The 16,847-nt window shown below is 39.4% G+C and overlaps 1 protein-coding gene across 5 annotated transcripts in view; it reads left to right on the top strand.

Moving 5' to 3' along the window:
- Positions 1-16,847, top strand: part of LOC108708144 (mitogen-activated protein kinase 13) — a 204,330-nt gene that overhangs the window by 135,503 nt on the left and 51,980 nt on the right. For 4 of the 5 annotated variants that reach the window (XM_018246522.2, XM_018246520.2, XM_018246525.2 and 1 more), the window contains 2 exons: positions 8,147-8,218; positions 14,823-14,902. The exons of the other annotated variant lie outside the window; for it this stretch is intronic. In XM_018246522.2, coding sequence (XP_018102011.1) covers positions 8,147-8,218; positions 14,823-14,902 — 152 coding nt within the window. The remainder of the gene's footprint in view (positions 1-8,146; positions 8,219-14,822; positions 14,903-16,847) is intronic. 5 annotated transcript variants of the gene reach the window in all.

Raw genomic sequence — 16,847 nt, 5'->3', positions numbered from 1 at the left:
ATTTTCTTCATATTCCTTACAGAACTATTGTATCACTGGTGCTGAATATTCACTGAGTGTTGTTAGGTTGTCAGGTTAGTGTTGTTAGTTTGTTAGATTTAGAACTTGTTTTTGTTACTTTACTTTTATTTTATTTTTACTTTATTCTCTCTGCATCGGCGGCTTTAGTCGCCTCTGCAGAGAGTGGGCAGCACTGACAGCCCCCGGGCAACAAGTGCTTAGAAGCTGTCATGCTGACTTCAAAGCAGCAGATGGCGACAATCGCACTGATCAATTACCGAGGCTTGCAGACACAATGCTCCAGGACCCCTCCAGCCATCAGATCATCCCTTCTGCTCCAGGAACGGTAAGTGCCCTTTATTTACACACTTACAAACATTATACTCTTACAGACTCATTTTAGAAAATATACTTTTTTTTTGCATTTTTTAATTTTTCACACTTATATACACTTATATACAAACTTACTTTCACACAACTCATAGAAGTGTACACACATGTATACAGAAAAACCTCACAGAGGGTTTTATTTTTTTTCACTTTTTCATTTAAAGTTATTAAAATATTAATAATATATAAAGATATTACTAATTTGTTATACTAACAAATTTTATAAAAAAAAATTGATGTTACTGGTCCTGTAATATTTTGTGCTTTTTTAACCATAAAAACGGTTTATTTTGGCAGCGTGACTATTGGATAATCTATTTTGGCCCCCTAATTACGCTGTTTAGTTATTTCATTAATTTACACAATTTTTGTGGTTTTATTGCTATTTTATCCCTGCATAAAACTACTGCTGTTAGCATAGCTTTGCAGTATGGTAGTTTGGAGTAGAAAAATATATTTACTTATTTGAATTCATCAGAATGTCTACTTTACAAAAATATATGGTTTTGGGGGGGTCTTGTGGTACATAATATACAGTAGGGGTCTTTGTTCGCAGAAGGCAAATTGGCAGCCGAGAAAATTCAGCTCTGCACATTCCATCTGCTTTGGTATATCTATGCATATTGGGCATCACACTGTTCTGTACAGGCCCGGATTTGTGGAAAGGCCATCTAGGCCCGGGCCTAGGGCGGCAGGATTTTAGGGGGACGGCATGCTGCCCAATCACACCCACATTGGTTCAAAAACACTGGAGATGCGCTGGAGATACAATAATTTCTTAAATTTCCCGTGCGCCAATCCCCATTGTTCCTGTCCCCCTGGAGGGGACAGGGACAACAAACGGTAGTGGGCCTAGGGGCGCCCACTATGTAAATCCGGCCCTGGTTCTGTAGACCCTTGGCATCAATATTTAGGAGTTTTACAATTGTATGTAAGAAATTGGGTAATATCAATGTGGCCTATTGCAATATTTTTAGGCGATTTTCATAAATGTCATAAAAACTGCTGCCTTTAGCGTAGCTTTGCAGTATGGTAGTTTGAGTAGAAAGACCTAATGACCTTTTTTGGACATGCTGTTTTGTGGAGCGATGCTTTGGGAATTTGGTAATGTACTGCTTGGATATTTTGATCGATACAAGTGAGAAATCTTCATATTTGCTTTTGGGCATTCAGGAGACATAGAACTTTCCAAATCGGCTGTGTTCTCATACATAAAATAAATTATGTTGTATATATGTGATATATGTGATTGTACTATATGAAACATGATTTTTTTTCCATTCTATGAGATACTTAGAAGCCTAAATCTTTTTTACAGAAGTGGAATTACACCAATATTGTAGCATATTTTGAAAGCTCAGGTTGTCCTGAAAAAAAATAATATATTGTTTTCATGGGTAAACTAAAAGACCCCCCAGGAAAGGCCCTTAAAGTGAAAGAGTACAAAATGTCTAAAACTTGCTTGGCAAGTTCGCATTTAGGACAAATCGACTGTCAGGGAAAGGGTTAAATATTTAAGTTATGATTTTAGAGTTATGTAATTTTTCTTTAATCAGAAATAGAATCCTAGACAGACTTAAATAATTATTATTATTATTACTCATTATATTACAGAAATTGTTCAAAAGCAGACAGATCAGCTACCCTACATTTGTCACAAGTCTCTTGTTTTAAGTACCACTCCCCCAGTCTCCTGCAGTAACAGGGAAGAAAGTTAGTCCAGCACCCACTGTTTCATGAATAAAACGGCCTTTATTGGACCAAGGGCATTACAGCAACGTTTCAGACCAACTGGTCTTTTATCAAGCTTGATAAAAGACCAGTTGGTCTGAAACGTTGCTGTAATGCCCTTGGTCCAATAAAGGCCGTTTTATTCATGAAACAGTGGGTGCTGGACTAACTTTCTTCGCTAATATTGCCAGTGGAAGGTGGCCACTGGAGGACGTGCACCCAGCCAAAGAAGTGAGTTGCAGTTGTGCTGACTACTAATCTCCTGCAGTAACAGGTCCAACTCTCAACGAAATTTGTATTAAGCCTAACATTAATTTGCATTATGCCTAATTCAAGGTCCCTGGGGGTTGTTATAGGGGGTTGTTACCTCTTTTCTCTGTTCGGTAGAGACCGTATTTTATCAATAATGGCTAATAAATTTGAATTAATTCAAGGTCCCTATCACATTTACACCGCGCACTACGGGTAATTTTATTAGAAGCTATTTAACCCGACTGCATATTTTTTTAAATAAGGAATATGAGAGCCCTGAGCAAACTGGCTGTTTGCTTAAAGGCAACCTAAAAAATATGAACAAAAAATATGAACAAAATATGAACAAAAATAATATTCAAAATCAAACCTCAATTTTTACATACCCTGATTTTAATTTTCCCAACATTTTACAATTTTTTGTGGTCCTACCAACTTATAATGCATTTCAATGGGTGCTTTTTCTTGATTTTACATCATGTTTTGCGGATTTTACAGCAAAACATTGTCCTAATGTTCCCAAAATGTTTTGTCCTCAGTTAGTATTAGTGAAATTAATGGACAGATTTATCAAGGGTCGAATTGAAAATTTGAAATTCGAATTTTATAGTTTAAGGTCAAAACTGTCAAATTTTACTAGATAGTTATTCGATTCAAGTTTTTTTAAAAAATGTTTTTTTCGAGATTTATCATATTCGACTATTTGCCACCTAAAACCTGCCAACAGGGCCGGAACTAGGGGTAGGCAGAAGAGGCACGTGCCTAGGGCGTAAAGCTTGGGGGGCACCAGGCACATACCTCATATGGAGCTTACCCCATGTCCAGCAATCTTTCCCCAGTGAAAAAGCCAGTTGGTTGCGCTCAGTAGTCAACGCTCAGTGGCGCACGCTTGTTGCGCATGCACACCCAATATAGCTCCTGAGCACCTGCTGTTTAAGTCAATGGTAGATGTCCAGGGATCAATTTGGAGTTGTTTGCAGCCTTTCTGACATTTAAGTTTTTTTCAGAGAAAAAAAACTTGAATTGAGTTTTTAAAATTCGAATCGAATTTGATTCAAGTTTTTGGGTCGATCCTATTCACCCGAGTTTAAAAAAATTTGATTTTTATAATACATTTAGAAAGGTCAAATTTCTAGTTCATGGGAGTTTTAAAAAACGTGAAATCTGACTCTTGATAAATGTGCCTCTAAGAGTATTAAAATCATCAATTAATGGAGGAAGGGGGAAAATAGGTTACATTTTTACAAATAATTAAATATAAATTAAAAATTTTTTTTAGAAAAATGTATTACCTTGACTTTTCATTCATAAGCCCGTCTCCTATAACCAGGATTGAGGATCTATCTGTCCAATTATATAATTTATAATATGATATAATATATATAATGCAGTTGTAGGCAGGATCATGAGTGTAGAGGGTGCAGTAAGAGCCTAATAGGTCAACTTACCATAATTGAATTTGCAGGGGGGCTCTGACATCTAGTTACATCTCTGGATAATGCATTCTTGTGTAAATTCTCCCTGAGGCATTTGCCCTGCCATTCTATATAATTTTAAGAATTATCTTGCTTATCTGGGGAAATTAATTTGGCCTGTCTTTTTCGCTGACCCCATCAGCCTGGTCCTAAATTATTTTTCATAAGTGATTTTTGTATAAAATCTTTTGATTTGGTTTTCCCCAGGCACCTTGTATCAACAATTTATTTTAAAGAAACATTTTCCACACACTATAGGGTTACTGGTGGGAATAATTGAAAATACAAATAAGACATGTAAAACGTTTGGAAAGACCTGTGCTGCGGACCAGCTGCATGGGCTTATTTCCTCTTTTCCGTTCCATTTTCTCTCTCTTTCCTTGAGTACCTTATATGCTATCTTCTTTCTGTCCTTTGCCTTCTGTCCCCACTTTGGACTGTGAATTTATTTTCTTTACTATTTCTGACACTACATTCTCCTCTCATTCTATTAACTTTCATATCTGCATCTCATGGCTCTAATTCATCTATCATTTTCTCCGGAGCTCCCTACCTGATAAGCAGCTGCACCTTCTGACCTCCTTTTCCTTGATCTTGTACATCCCTACACCTTCTCCTTTTAGAATGTAAGTTCTATCGAGTTCTTTTGAGCAGGAACCTCTTTACTTCTTGTATTGGTTGTTTGTTTTCTATGCAATACATGTATTGTATGTTCATTGTATACACATATTGACTTTTATAAATATATACAGTACATATAATTTTTTAAATATAATACATATTATTATTATTATTATAACTCTGAGACCGCAGTGTGAGCCCAAGACCTAATCTTTTATGACAGATTAGTGAGTGTAAAGGTGGCAAGGTAGTAATCCTATCTAGTGTCACTGGCAGCCTCAATAATCAGAACTGCAGAAAGTTAAGAGGAGCTTTGGCTTCTTGTCAACTACTTTGCCAATGCACCATGCACTGACCAAAAAAGGTACATCAGCCTATGAAATTGTCAACCTATCAATATCCAGGGTACATAAATATCAGTTGCTGGATGAAATCTTGAACAAGTCTTATGGTGTTGTACTACTGGTTAATAGAATTTTCAAAATGATCTTACTTTAGTCAGTAGCCTAATCTAAAGCTGTGACATCTTTTGTGTGTGTTAAAAGATGTCTTTCATAGAACAATAAACATTTTTAAATTTTGCCTGATATAGGCTGCTAAAAGCTACCAACTTAATCCAAGACTGAAACCAAGATGGGGGCTTATTAGCCATGTGTGAGTTCATTGACAGGTCTGCCCCACGATTATATGTGGGCAAAAATGTGCCAGTTGAGCAGGATTTAAAATCCAATTGGACAAAAAATGCATTGGTGTGTTGATTCGATCCAGAGTATGATAAGCCAATGCTTGGGTCAGCCCAATTTGGCACTGCACATGGGTGATCAAATGAGCCCCAGAACTGCCAGCCTCTCTAAAAACAAAATATATACACATTCCAATGTCATATAGCTTCTACTACTCCTAGTCACTCCTAACCACACAAAGTTATTTATAATAGGCTTGCACATCCAGACATACCAGTAATAAAAAAATGTATATGTTTCTCTGGAGTGTTAATTATGACGTCATTTAATTGAACATTTAAGAGCAGTGTATATCTGTGGTAATTAACTACATAGAGAAGTTAAGTGACTGGGGTATATATAAAATATCTGTATTTTTTTTATAGCAGGTATAGTATAGGGTACAGGGCTGCCCCCCCCAATCTTACTATATATACATACATACACACATACACACACACACACTTAGGGTTCCCAGAATGGTTGTATCTTAACCAGAGCTTTTAAAGCATCTGTCTCTTTCATAATTATTCTGGACACGCTCTGTATCAGCTTGGAAAAAAATCCAAGATGGCAGCCATTCACTTCTTAAAATGTATTCCACAATAGGATGCAAATAGCAAATTTATATAAAGAGCACAATCTGATCTTGGCATGCTCCAAGAAACATATTTATAAATAAGTGTGTGGCCAGCTAAATCATTAGTAAAATACGCTGCTAGTACTAGTGTCTCAGAAAAACTGAGAATAAACAAATTAATGCATTTTTAATTATGTAATTGTCGTGTTCTATTTATTTAACTTGTTTACTTAATACTAAGCAACATTTTGTATATTTTGAGTTATTTGTCAATTTATTTCCAGAATAGTGCACTGCTAGAAATCCTCATTCTTTCAGTTCTATACAAATACTTTAAGAGCTGTTTCATACAAAGCTGCATAAATAATAATAAACATTACTTCCAATTAGTAGTTAATTTACAGGACTTATAACAAGATCTCATACTTGAAGGACTCTTACTTGATTCTGGGACTTGATGTCCCTTTCCATTGTGTGTGGTGCATAGATATGTTTGAACTTTTTCCTATTTTAAAATGAATGCAAAACCAGCTAGAGTCCTCATAATTTATGTATTAATGTATAAAAATAGTGCCCTATAATAATATAACAAACAAAGGTTAGGGCTCTTACACACAAGCATTTGACTGTGCATTTCCCTGCTGTGAATCTGTTATGTGTTTCACCATACTATCAGATTGTAGTCACCGCTTGTCTATTGAATTGGGTTAATTGAATATGCTTTTCTTAACAGGCTAGGGGGAATGTAATAAAATTCGCAAAGAGCAATAAAAAATGTAAAATTACATTCCCCCTTAGGTCTTAGTAAGACCAAATAAGAATTATTTGTAGTGAGTTAATTGTAGTGGCTAGTTTTTCAAGGTGTTGATAGCATTTAATAAAAAATCACATCATTACAGTGGTATCCTCATACAGGGTGTAAACTGGCAGATCTCACACTAAATAACTAAAGACAAAAAAGAATACATAAAACTTGTAAATTATGCTGAATTTACAGTTATACACAATCAGATACTTTTGCTGCTACAGAAATAATTTTTCCATCTATAGTTGGATAAAAAAAAAGAAGGATGTGGAATCTAAATATGACCAAATTCATTTGATTATTATCGACTTTAAAGGGGAACTCCACCCAGAAAAAAATAGTTTTGCATAATGAAGGGAAATGTAATTAAAGGACAAGTCAACCCCAAAATAAAAATTTGCTTAAAAACATAATTCTAAGCAACTTTCCAATATACATTCATTTCAAATTGTTGGTGCTTTTAAAGTTATTTGTAAAAACAATTGCTATTGAAAGCAGCATTTGCTTAACTTCTGGTTGTTACTTTTTAATGTATGCAGAAGTCTTAGTTCCCCTGCAAAGACTGGTCTGTTAATCAGCTGCTTGACTTACATTGTAACAACAGTCTGAGCCATCAAGATAGAGAATAGACAGGGACAAATACTACTTTGAATAGCAATACATATACAAATAATCTTAAAACCATAGAAAATGTGTAATGAATGTATATTGGAAAGTTGATTAGGATTATGTTTTCTTTTACTAGTCAAAAAGTTATATTTTGGGTTGAAATTCCCTTTAAAGGGGACCCGTCACCCAAAAAATGATTCCAAATTCTATTTTATCACATTAGTCAAGCAAAATAAACTTTAATTACACTGTATAAATGATATGAATCTTTTTACCATCAGTCTGGGAACTAATTATAGCAAGCAGGTAGAAGCCATTTTGTGGACACTGTTATTAAGGCAAACCTTGCATCATGTCAGAATCTTGTTTGTGCACCAGAATGGGGGACCCAATGTCCATCCCCATGCCCTGGCTACACAATGAAATGTTTCAGAGAATTGGGGGAATGTGTGGAAAGCAGTGACATCTAGGAAGTTCTGAATGGAAAGTAAAAGTAATTGCCTGCCCCGCCTCTATGCCATGGGGTAGGCAATATTTGATTGACAGCTGAGATTTTTAAATGAGTTTATAACAGCTATGAATGCTTTAATAAAAAAAGAATTTGGATTTCATGTTTATTTTGAAAAGGACTTTTATTATACAGCTTTTTTATGTCTGGGTGACAGGTCCACTCTAATGTGCATTATCAATGCTTTAAAAGGATTTGTGAAAAAAGAAATAATAAAATAAAATCTTGCCAAGTGTAAGAAAATGTAATTCTAAGCAACCTTCTAACAAACATTAATTTGTATAATTTTAAAATTAATTGTAAGTGGAATTTCAATCGTCCCTTGCTATACTCTGTACTGCTAATTATGCCTAGTGAAGCACTGTAGCTTCAGTCCTCCAACTGTATATACATTTTTGAAATGTATGTCAGCTTCTTGATCACAACCTAACCTGGACACTATTCTCTCCACAGTGGATATTTGGTCAGTTGGCTGTATCATGGGAGAAATGCTAACTGGGAAAACCCTCTTCAAAGGAAAAGACTGTATCCTTGCTATTTTGTACATGTGTGTTTCATAATTTTGGTAGCATGTGAGACTTTACAGTGGACATGACATCAAAATTTTTTGCATGTAATAAAGTTCAATTTATATATTATTCCATTCCATGTCTACCCCTCATTTCCTCCATTTCACATTATCTATATATGCCTGTTTAAGGGAGGAGATTTGCTGGTAGAGAGAGTAACAATTCTAATCAATTAACTAGTGTGCTCCTTCTCCGGCTTTTATTTTGTGATTCTATAAAAGCCAATATAAAGTCTTTATCTTTGAGTGTAATGGGTTCAAAGGAGGTGCATGTGCATTTAACAGTGGGGCAGAGAGTAAAACAGGTTTTATGCAAACAGGGATAGACTTCTTGGGAAAGAAGATATGATACCTACTGTCCCCAGTGAGACAGATTACAGTTCAGGTTTAGTTCTACATAATGACAAAGACAGTTCTGTTAAATCATAGCAGATTTGACTCAACAGAGGGAGCATGGCATATGGCCCGCTCATAGTATGGTTTAAACAGGTTACATGCACAATACGCTGCTTATACCGTCTAGGTTCCATGGTCCATACCAGTGTCCAATTATGATACCAAGGGTCTGCTAGCTGTGGCCCTAAGGGGCCTATTTACCATGCTATGTAAAACATTGGAGAAAAACCATCACCGGTTTCCCATAGAAATCAATCAGCAATTAGATTTCAACAGTTAGTTACAACTTAGAAAACACAAGCAAATATCTGCTTGATTGCTATGGGCACCATCACCAGTGATGTTTTTCTCCAGTGTTTTGTGAGAAGTTAATTGTTCAAATGTAACTGATTAATATAACATAGAAGGCATTGTTTTGCCCACTAGATGACAGAAGTCTATGGAAAACATTTTATTCATAGAGATATCACATCAGCTTTCAAAAAGACACATTCAGGACTACTTCTACATTATATGGGCAGCTGTGATCTTCTCTGTGTTTTGTTTGTTGTGTTATTGCTAGTACAAGATGTATAAAAGCACAAAGCAATTCAGTTGGTACAGACAGACTGCAAGTGACAGCACAGACAGACAGTGTGGAAACATAACATATCTATCCCTGTGCTGTTTACATCCCAGATAATGAGAATTTCACTTACCTACTTGACATACAGTAAATTATTTTTCTTCTAGTCCCGACATGTCAGTACACACAGGCAGTATTGACCCTCCCAGACTAGGAGGTAGGACTTATAACATAGCCAATCAAGATTAATTGTGACCTTTAAGACCACATGACTTCCTCCTCACCACAGTTATACATGTACCATAGCGGTACATTAACCAAAATAAATAACTTGGTATGGAAACCCTGTACTGACATGTCAGGAATAGAAGAAAAGGAATTTACGTTAAGATGTGAAATTCTCATTTTCTTCTGTGTCCCTTCATGTCAGTGTACACGGGATCTACCAAGCCATGCCCCAAAAACAACAAGCGATGGGAATAACCAAAATAAAGGCAATAACCAAACAGATGCCAAGGAGGCCCTGAGAAACAAGGCCAGCATCAAATCCAACAGGGGAGCTGATAAAATGTATAGCCCCCTGAAAAGGTAGACTAAAGGCACAAGAGAATGAACAACATGTCCTTGGACATGGTAAGCAACTGACAACAAGAGCTATAAAAACCAATCACTAAATTGCAGAGACTGACACTTGATGAGGATCAAGCATTGGACATAAAACCCCACCTGGGGAAGAACCAAAATCCTGCAATTGTTTTTAAACAAAAGCCCCCCTAGGACATAACCAGAGCAATGGCACCCTAGAAGCCACCTGCAACCAATATATCCAGATCAGAAACTAACCAGGACTTGGATGCATCTATCGCTGGTGCTGGAGAAATACACTATCACACAGCCCTAAAAACACTTGGCCCACACTAGCCTAGTTCTGCAGCTTAATGGAAGTAGCTCAGTAGCTGACTGGAGTCAACTCCACACCAGCAGGGCCAGATTTACATAGTGGGCACCCCTAGGCCCACTGCCGTTCATCGCTCCTGTCACCTCCCCTTTATCCATGCAAATTTACATCATCTGGACTGGAGCAATGGGGATTGGCACACGGGAAATTTAAAAATGATTGTATTTCCAGCGCATCCCCAATGTTTTTGAACCAATGTGGGTGTGGCCGCCCTAGGTGGCCTTTCCACAAATCCAGGCCTGCACACTAGATCCACCAACTAAACACTGATAAACACCTAATGAAGACTTAACCAGATGAACCCCAACTCTGAGATAGCCTAATCTGGCATTCCACTGTTACCATTGTAGAGCCATGCTGGTACAGCCAAGCAGCTCCACCAACAACAAAATCTGAACTGGGTATTCAACAGCACATGGGTCAGTTGCTGGATCAGCCAAATGTGGCTTAGACCATCTACCAGTCAGATATGCTGTTGCCCAACCAACTGTACCCAAGCCAATTACAGTGCTAGAAAACACCCACAAAAGCAGAGGCCACAACATCTCAAGCTGCACAATGCTACAGTTCATGCAAGAACTGAACCAAACCTGTGGCCATACATTGAAGCTACTGAATCCAAAATGCTACTGAACCAACAAATAGCTGGAGTCACAATCCAAAATTAGGCATGCAAGAAGCTTATAGCCTGCAAGCGCTGGTACTAACCAGCAATGATGCACATCCCACTGGCAAATTACACAATGCATGCAAGGCAGAAGCAAAGGGCAGCTATAAAACTGACAACATATGACCAACCGCAGCTACTGAACACCAATCAGCACCGAAACTAGCTATGGGCTGTGAAACTCGGAGCAAACACCAGCTGATGGTGTGACTTGTGCTAGATCCAACCAAACAGCTAATCATGCCCAATGCTGGCGTAACCAGAACCATGCATGCAAGGATGGTAGACAAGACAAAACCAATGGCTGTTGTCCTGCCAAAGAATGCCGCAAGGAAAACAGACATGCCCTCCAAGGGCACAGCAAAGAACAACAGCCATGCCTACCAGCGGCCATCGCATAGCCGGCAGCCAAATTTGCCATAGGTCAAAGCAATGGCAGCCCCTTTAAAGCAAGCAACCACAAGCCCCCCAAGGACTATAAAAAAAACACGGCCATGTAAAAAGGCCAACAGCCCAAGAACATTGGTAAAAAGCCAGCAAACATCTGAGCTAAGTGCCATGGAAATGACCAGCAGGCACAATAACCCTGGTAAAAGGCCAACAAAACAAAAGAGCCAAGGGCCCTGGTAAAAGGCCAGCAGACACATGAGCCAAGGCCCCCGGAGAAAGGCCAGATGAGCCAAAGACCCGTGAAACAGGCAAGCAGAACAAGGGCCAAGGGTCCTGGTAAAAGGCCAGCCGACCCATGAGCCAAGTGCCCTGGTAAAAGGCCAGCCGACCCATGAGCCAAGGGCCATGGGAAAAGGCCAGCCGACCCATGAGGCCAGGGCCATGGAAAAAGGCCAGCCGACCCATGAGGCAAGGGCCATGGGAAAAGGCCAGCAGACCCATGAGCCAAGGGCCATGGGGAAAGGTCAGCCGAATCATGAGCCAAGGGCCATGGGAAAAGGCCAGCCGACCCATGAGCCAAGGGCCCTGGGAAAAGGCCAGCCAACCCATGAGCCAAGGGCCATGGGAAAAGGCCAGCCGACCCATGAGCCAAGGGCCATGGGAAAAGGCCAGCCGACCCATGAGGCCAGGGCCATGGGAAAAGGCCAGCCGACCCATGAGGCAAGGGCCATGGGAAAAGGCCAGCAGACCCATGAGCCAAGGGCAGGTCAGCCGAATCATGAGCCAAGGGCCATGGGAAAAGGCCAGCCGACCCATGAGCCAAGGGCCATAGGAAAAGGCCAGCCGGCCCATGAGCCAAGGGCCATGGTAAAACCAACAGCACTTGAAGGTCAGCATCCTTGTGAGCTAAGGACCATGGGCCCTAACACAAGCCAAGGGCCATAATGAAGACCAGAGGCCACGCAAGCCAAGCTCCATGACGAGAGGCCAGAGGCCACCCAAACCAAGGACCATAGACATTACAGTAAGTGCCCTTCAACATACCAACAATTAAAGATGGGAAACATACAGCCACCAAAACTCAGTAGATGTAGTTGAACTACAACTACAAGAGAAAACCTACATCACACAAAAAAGCACCATATAAATAAGAAAACTGCCTGTTAAGTGCAGAAACATCATAGGAAAAAATGGGGTACAATACTGTTACAGCAGAACAAACCCCTAGCCAGTCCTGGAAATACCCGGTGTAATAAGAGCACACTGTGTCTACACAGAGAACCCAGGCTCACAAGTCCAAGACCTCAGATGACAATACAAGAAGTCAGAGGAACACAGGCACCCAAACAAGATAACATGAGCTAGACAGTAGGAATACTCCAGTATGAGCCCTGATGGCAGGCTACTTGTTAGCAGACTAAAGAAATGAAGAGGGTACCATACTGCTTCAGCAGTGCAAACCTCCAGCCACCCCTGTAAGCACCCTGTGTAATAAATGAAAATATAACCAATATACATTTTTTGAAACAACAATAGCAAAGAGGCCCAGAGGAGTATCTAGCAGTGACTAGATAGCAGAATGGAAACTCCAGCCAGAGCCCTAATAGCTTTCAGCTGAAGGACATAATTAGTTAATTAACATGCAAACTTCCCAGTGTATTGAATGTTTCAAACACAGAGAAAACTGAGAAATCATACTCACCGAATTCAGGTACCACACTGCTTCAGCAGAGCGATTCCAGCCAGTACTTAAAGTACCTTGTGTAACAAGAGCAAATATAACTGTTTTGCACAGAGGTTTACAACATAAGACTTCAGATAATACAAGAAGTCAGAGGAGCACAGACACCTTACCAGATAGCTCAGGTTTGTCAGTAGGAATACTCCAGTCAGGTGGAACACTGCTTGTTAAGAGCAAACAGCAAACTCATTATAAGAAAGGAAGGAGGTACCATACTGCTTCAAAAGTGCTAACCTCTAACCAGTGCTGGAAGTACCTTGTAACATGAGCAAATATAACTCGAAGAGGATACAGGTTCACCAATATGAAACTGCGCTGTGCTTTCATCCGACAGCCGGATAAATGTAGTTCTTACCTGCAATTTCTCCTTCACTTCCTGTTATCTTCAGAACATCCGACACGTCGCATGCGTTCTGCCACATGGCGACATGTTGGCTCAAGCTGCATCGTGGAGTTCCTCCCTTAAACATACAGTGGATACTGAAGAATCATACTCACTAGCTGATACTGGAGAATCATACTCACCAGCTTCAGGCTGTTAAGTATTTTGCGCTGTACAAATTCTTGCAGAGAAACTCCCCCTGCCAGTGCTTTATAATTAACAGTCTCCCCCATCTCCATACCTGAAGCCCTTTTGCAGAAGTTCCATAAAGCCTCACTTAATGCAAAAGAAAAGGGGAGGCCTAAAAAAGCTCACAGGTAACAATGTCGGAAGTCCACAGCTGTGCCTCTTCCCAAAAAGCACTAGATTGAATCTTGTGCCTCGCTGGACATATGTCCATGGTCCTAGCCCTGTGCTAAAATCAGGGCCGGAACTAGGGGTAGGCAGAGTAGGCACGTGCCTAGGGCGCAAAGCTGAGGGGGCGCCAGGCACGTACCTGCTCTGTCGCCTACCCCGTGTCCGGTCCCGTCTCTCCTCATCTGGTACTGGCGTAAATGCGCTTCTGCGCATGTGCGCGCACATTTCGCGCATGCGCACTGGAGCGCACTGGAGCGCATGCGCAGTCGAGCATGCACAGAGCCGGCGCCTACCATGGGTATGCCCACACATGCATTTCTTCCCAATAAGAAGCTCATGGGTCGGCTGGCCTTTTCCAATGGCCCTTGGCTTATGGGTCGGCTGGCCTGATTGATTAATGTCAACTTCTGATGTAAAGTTATGTCGTTATCATACATGTTATTTTAAAAAATTAAGTGATAATTAAAATTAAGTAATATGATTGTCACTGTTCTGATTCGGTTTGGCAAGGCACAATCCTTTAAGAAAAAAAAGGCCCAAATTAAACTTTGCATTCAGTGCATCCTTAATATACATTGCATTCTGGACTAGTATTTTTTTGAACATTAACCCACAAGACATGTATTTTTTTTATTTTTCTTAGACAAAAACATAAAAACAAAAGTGTATTGTCTGCATTATTGATGTAGACGAGTTATTGTAGCATATTGCATGATAAGAATATAATTCACAGTTTATCTTTCATTTCTGAGAGGGGCTTTGCATGCTTAACTGTTTTTTATAATCAATGTAATGTCTCCTCCTTTGGGAGGATTCTTGGGCTGTCCTTGGACACCAGAGATTATCTCATAAATGTAATAGTAATATGGCTAGAAATGCTGCTTCTTATATACCAAACCTAATGTGGTCTCCTTGGGCTTTGTACAGAATCCCAAAACATAATATGCATTATGTATACCTTACTTCTTTGCTTAGTTTTAGTTCTTCTTTTATAGGGGTCGATAATGTGACAATTATTTGTCAGTATATTGTCTTTTTGAATATCTTATTGTAAGATTATGCTATATGTCTCTTTATTTGGAATTAACCCTTAACATTAATATAGATTTGGACCAACTCACACAAATCCTAAAAGTGATTGGAGTACCAGGGCCAGAATTCATTCAGAAGTTGGAAGACATGGCAGTAAGTTTAAATGATTAGGCTTAATTTTTACATTATACCATGCATAATACTTCTATAAATAGCAGTTTGCTTATTGCAAGATGCCATTGACATGGTGATTGGATGAAAGTGTTCTCCTCCCAGTTATATCAGTAACTGCCTTTCAGAAATTAAAACCTTTATGAGAACAGTAAATAAAGCATATGTAGTGTATGTAGAGTATTCATAAGGGAAAATATGTATGCCTAATTTAATTAAGTTGTAAGTCACTGATACTGCTTACAGGAGATCATAACCCGAAAAATTAATTGAATGCTTATCTAAACACTTTGTCATTTTCTTAGACAGGGCCTGCCCTAGGCCGATTGGACCAATAGGACCCAATCAGGCCCTGACTACATGTGGGCCCCACACCTCCCAAGTGTCCATTGCTACTGCCCATAGCCCGCAGTACTGAATAGTTAGCAAAAATGTCCCACTTCTGCGAAGTGCCGAAGTCAGGAACTCATTGTTGCTAGACAGTAGGGAGGCTTATGCAACATGAGTGAACGTTAAAGGAACAGTTACATCAACAAATGAAAATTACATGATTACACTTTACAAGTACATTAGAGGACATTATAGACAAATAGCAGGTGACCTTTTTATCCATAAAAGGGATCACCGTACCAGAGGCCACCCCTTTAGACTAGAAGAAAAGAACTTTCATTTGAAGCAACATAGGGGGGTTCATCAGAGTCAGGACAGTGAGGTTGTGGAATGCACTGCCGGGTGATGTTGTGATGGCTGGTTCAGTTAATGCCTTTAAAATTGGCTTGGATAATTTTTTGGACAGACATAATATCAAAGGCTATTGTGATACTAAACTCTATAGTTGGTATAGGTATGGATATTGTAGCAATTACAGATAGTTGGACAGTGGTCTCGCTGGGGAATAGACCTTTGTGTACACTTCCAGACACTCCAAAACATAGGCACAGACAGTTCAGTTCAGCATAACTGGTCTTTGGCCAGTTTATTGGAAGCTTTTCAATGAGACTAGATACAGAAAACAAAAAAACCTAAGCCTGTCCAGCTGTAACTAATACACAGGTACTTCCCTGACTAACCAAGGACAAGGACCTTGTGCCCCAATCCTTTTCAAAGCAAAAATGCACAAAGTAAGTTTAAGCACAGAACAGCAGCTCCTGCTTTCCCCATGGTTCTCTCTCACTCTGAAAAACCCAGCTCCTTTTCGTAGGGAGCCAACCCCTGTGCAGCTGCAGCCTAATCACCATGCAGCTACCTGTATGGGAACCCAATTCACCTGGAGTGGCCTACTAGACTGGAGGATTCACCCACCTTTGTCCATTGACTCCAGGACTTCGTAAGCCAGCTTTTACTTAAGCTGAACTATAATAAAATAAAACATTTTATTTTTCCCCATTGAAATACTGACATTTGCTATGATTACCACACATATGACAGGAATCTGGGGGAAAAATACACTGCATCAAATTGTTTCCCAGTGCTTCTCTTACAGTATATATAATTTATGTGAAAGTAGGGAGGGTGTGTGTATGGATGCTGGGTTTTCATTTGGAGGTGTTGAACTTGATGAACTTTGTCTTTTTTTAAATCCAATTTAACGTGTAACTATGTAACTATGTAATAAAAATATAATGCAGTGTTGCCCTAAATCCGACACCCTGAACTGGTAAAACAGATGTGTTTGCTTCAGAAATACTACTATTGTTTATATAAATAAGCTGCTGTGTAGCAATGGGGACAGTCAAGGAGAAAAGGCTCAGATAATCTCTGTAGAACATAATGGTGTTATCTGTTATCCACTATTTAACCTGCGCCATATAGCCTTTTTTCAATTTCAATTTGTTTGTATAAACTATAGTGTTTCTAAAGGAAACCGATCAGTTTTACCAGTGCAGGGCAACAGTACATGATATTTTAATTTGTTTTTAAAAGACTA

This window comes from Xenopus laevis, chromosome 2L (genome assembly GCF_017654675.1).
Source record: "Xenopus laevis strain J_2021 chromosome 2L, Xenopus_laevis_v10.1, whole genome shotgun sequence".
Taxonomy (NCBI): Eukaryota; Metazoa; Chordata; class Amphibia; order Anura; family Pipidae; genus Xenopus; species Xenopus laevis.
Note: the sequence above shows the minus strand (reverse complement) of the source record. Positions and strands in the feature narration are given on the sequence as shown.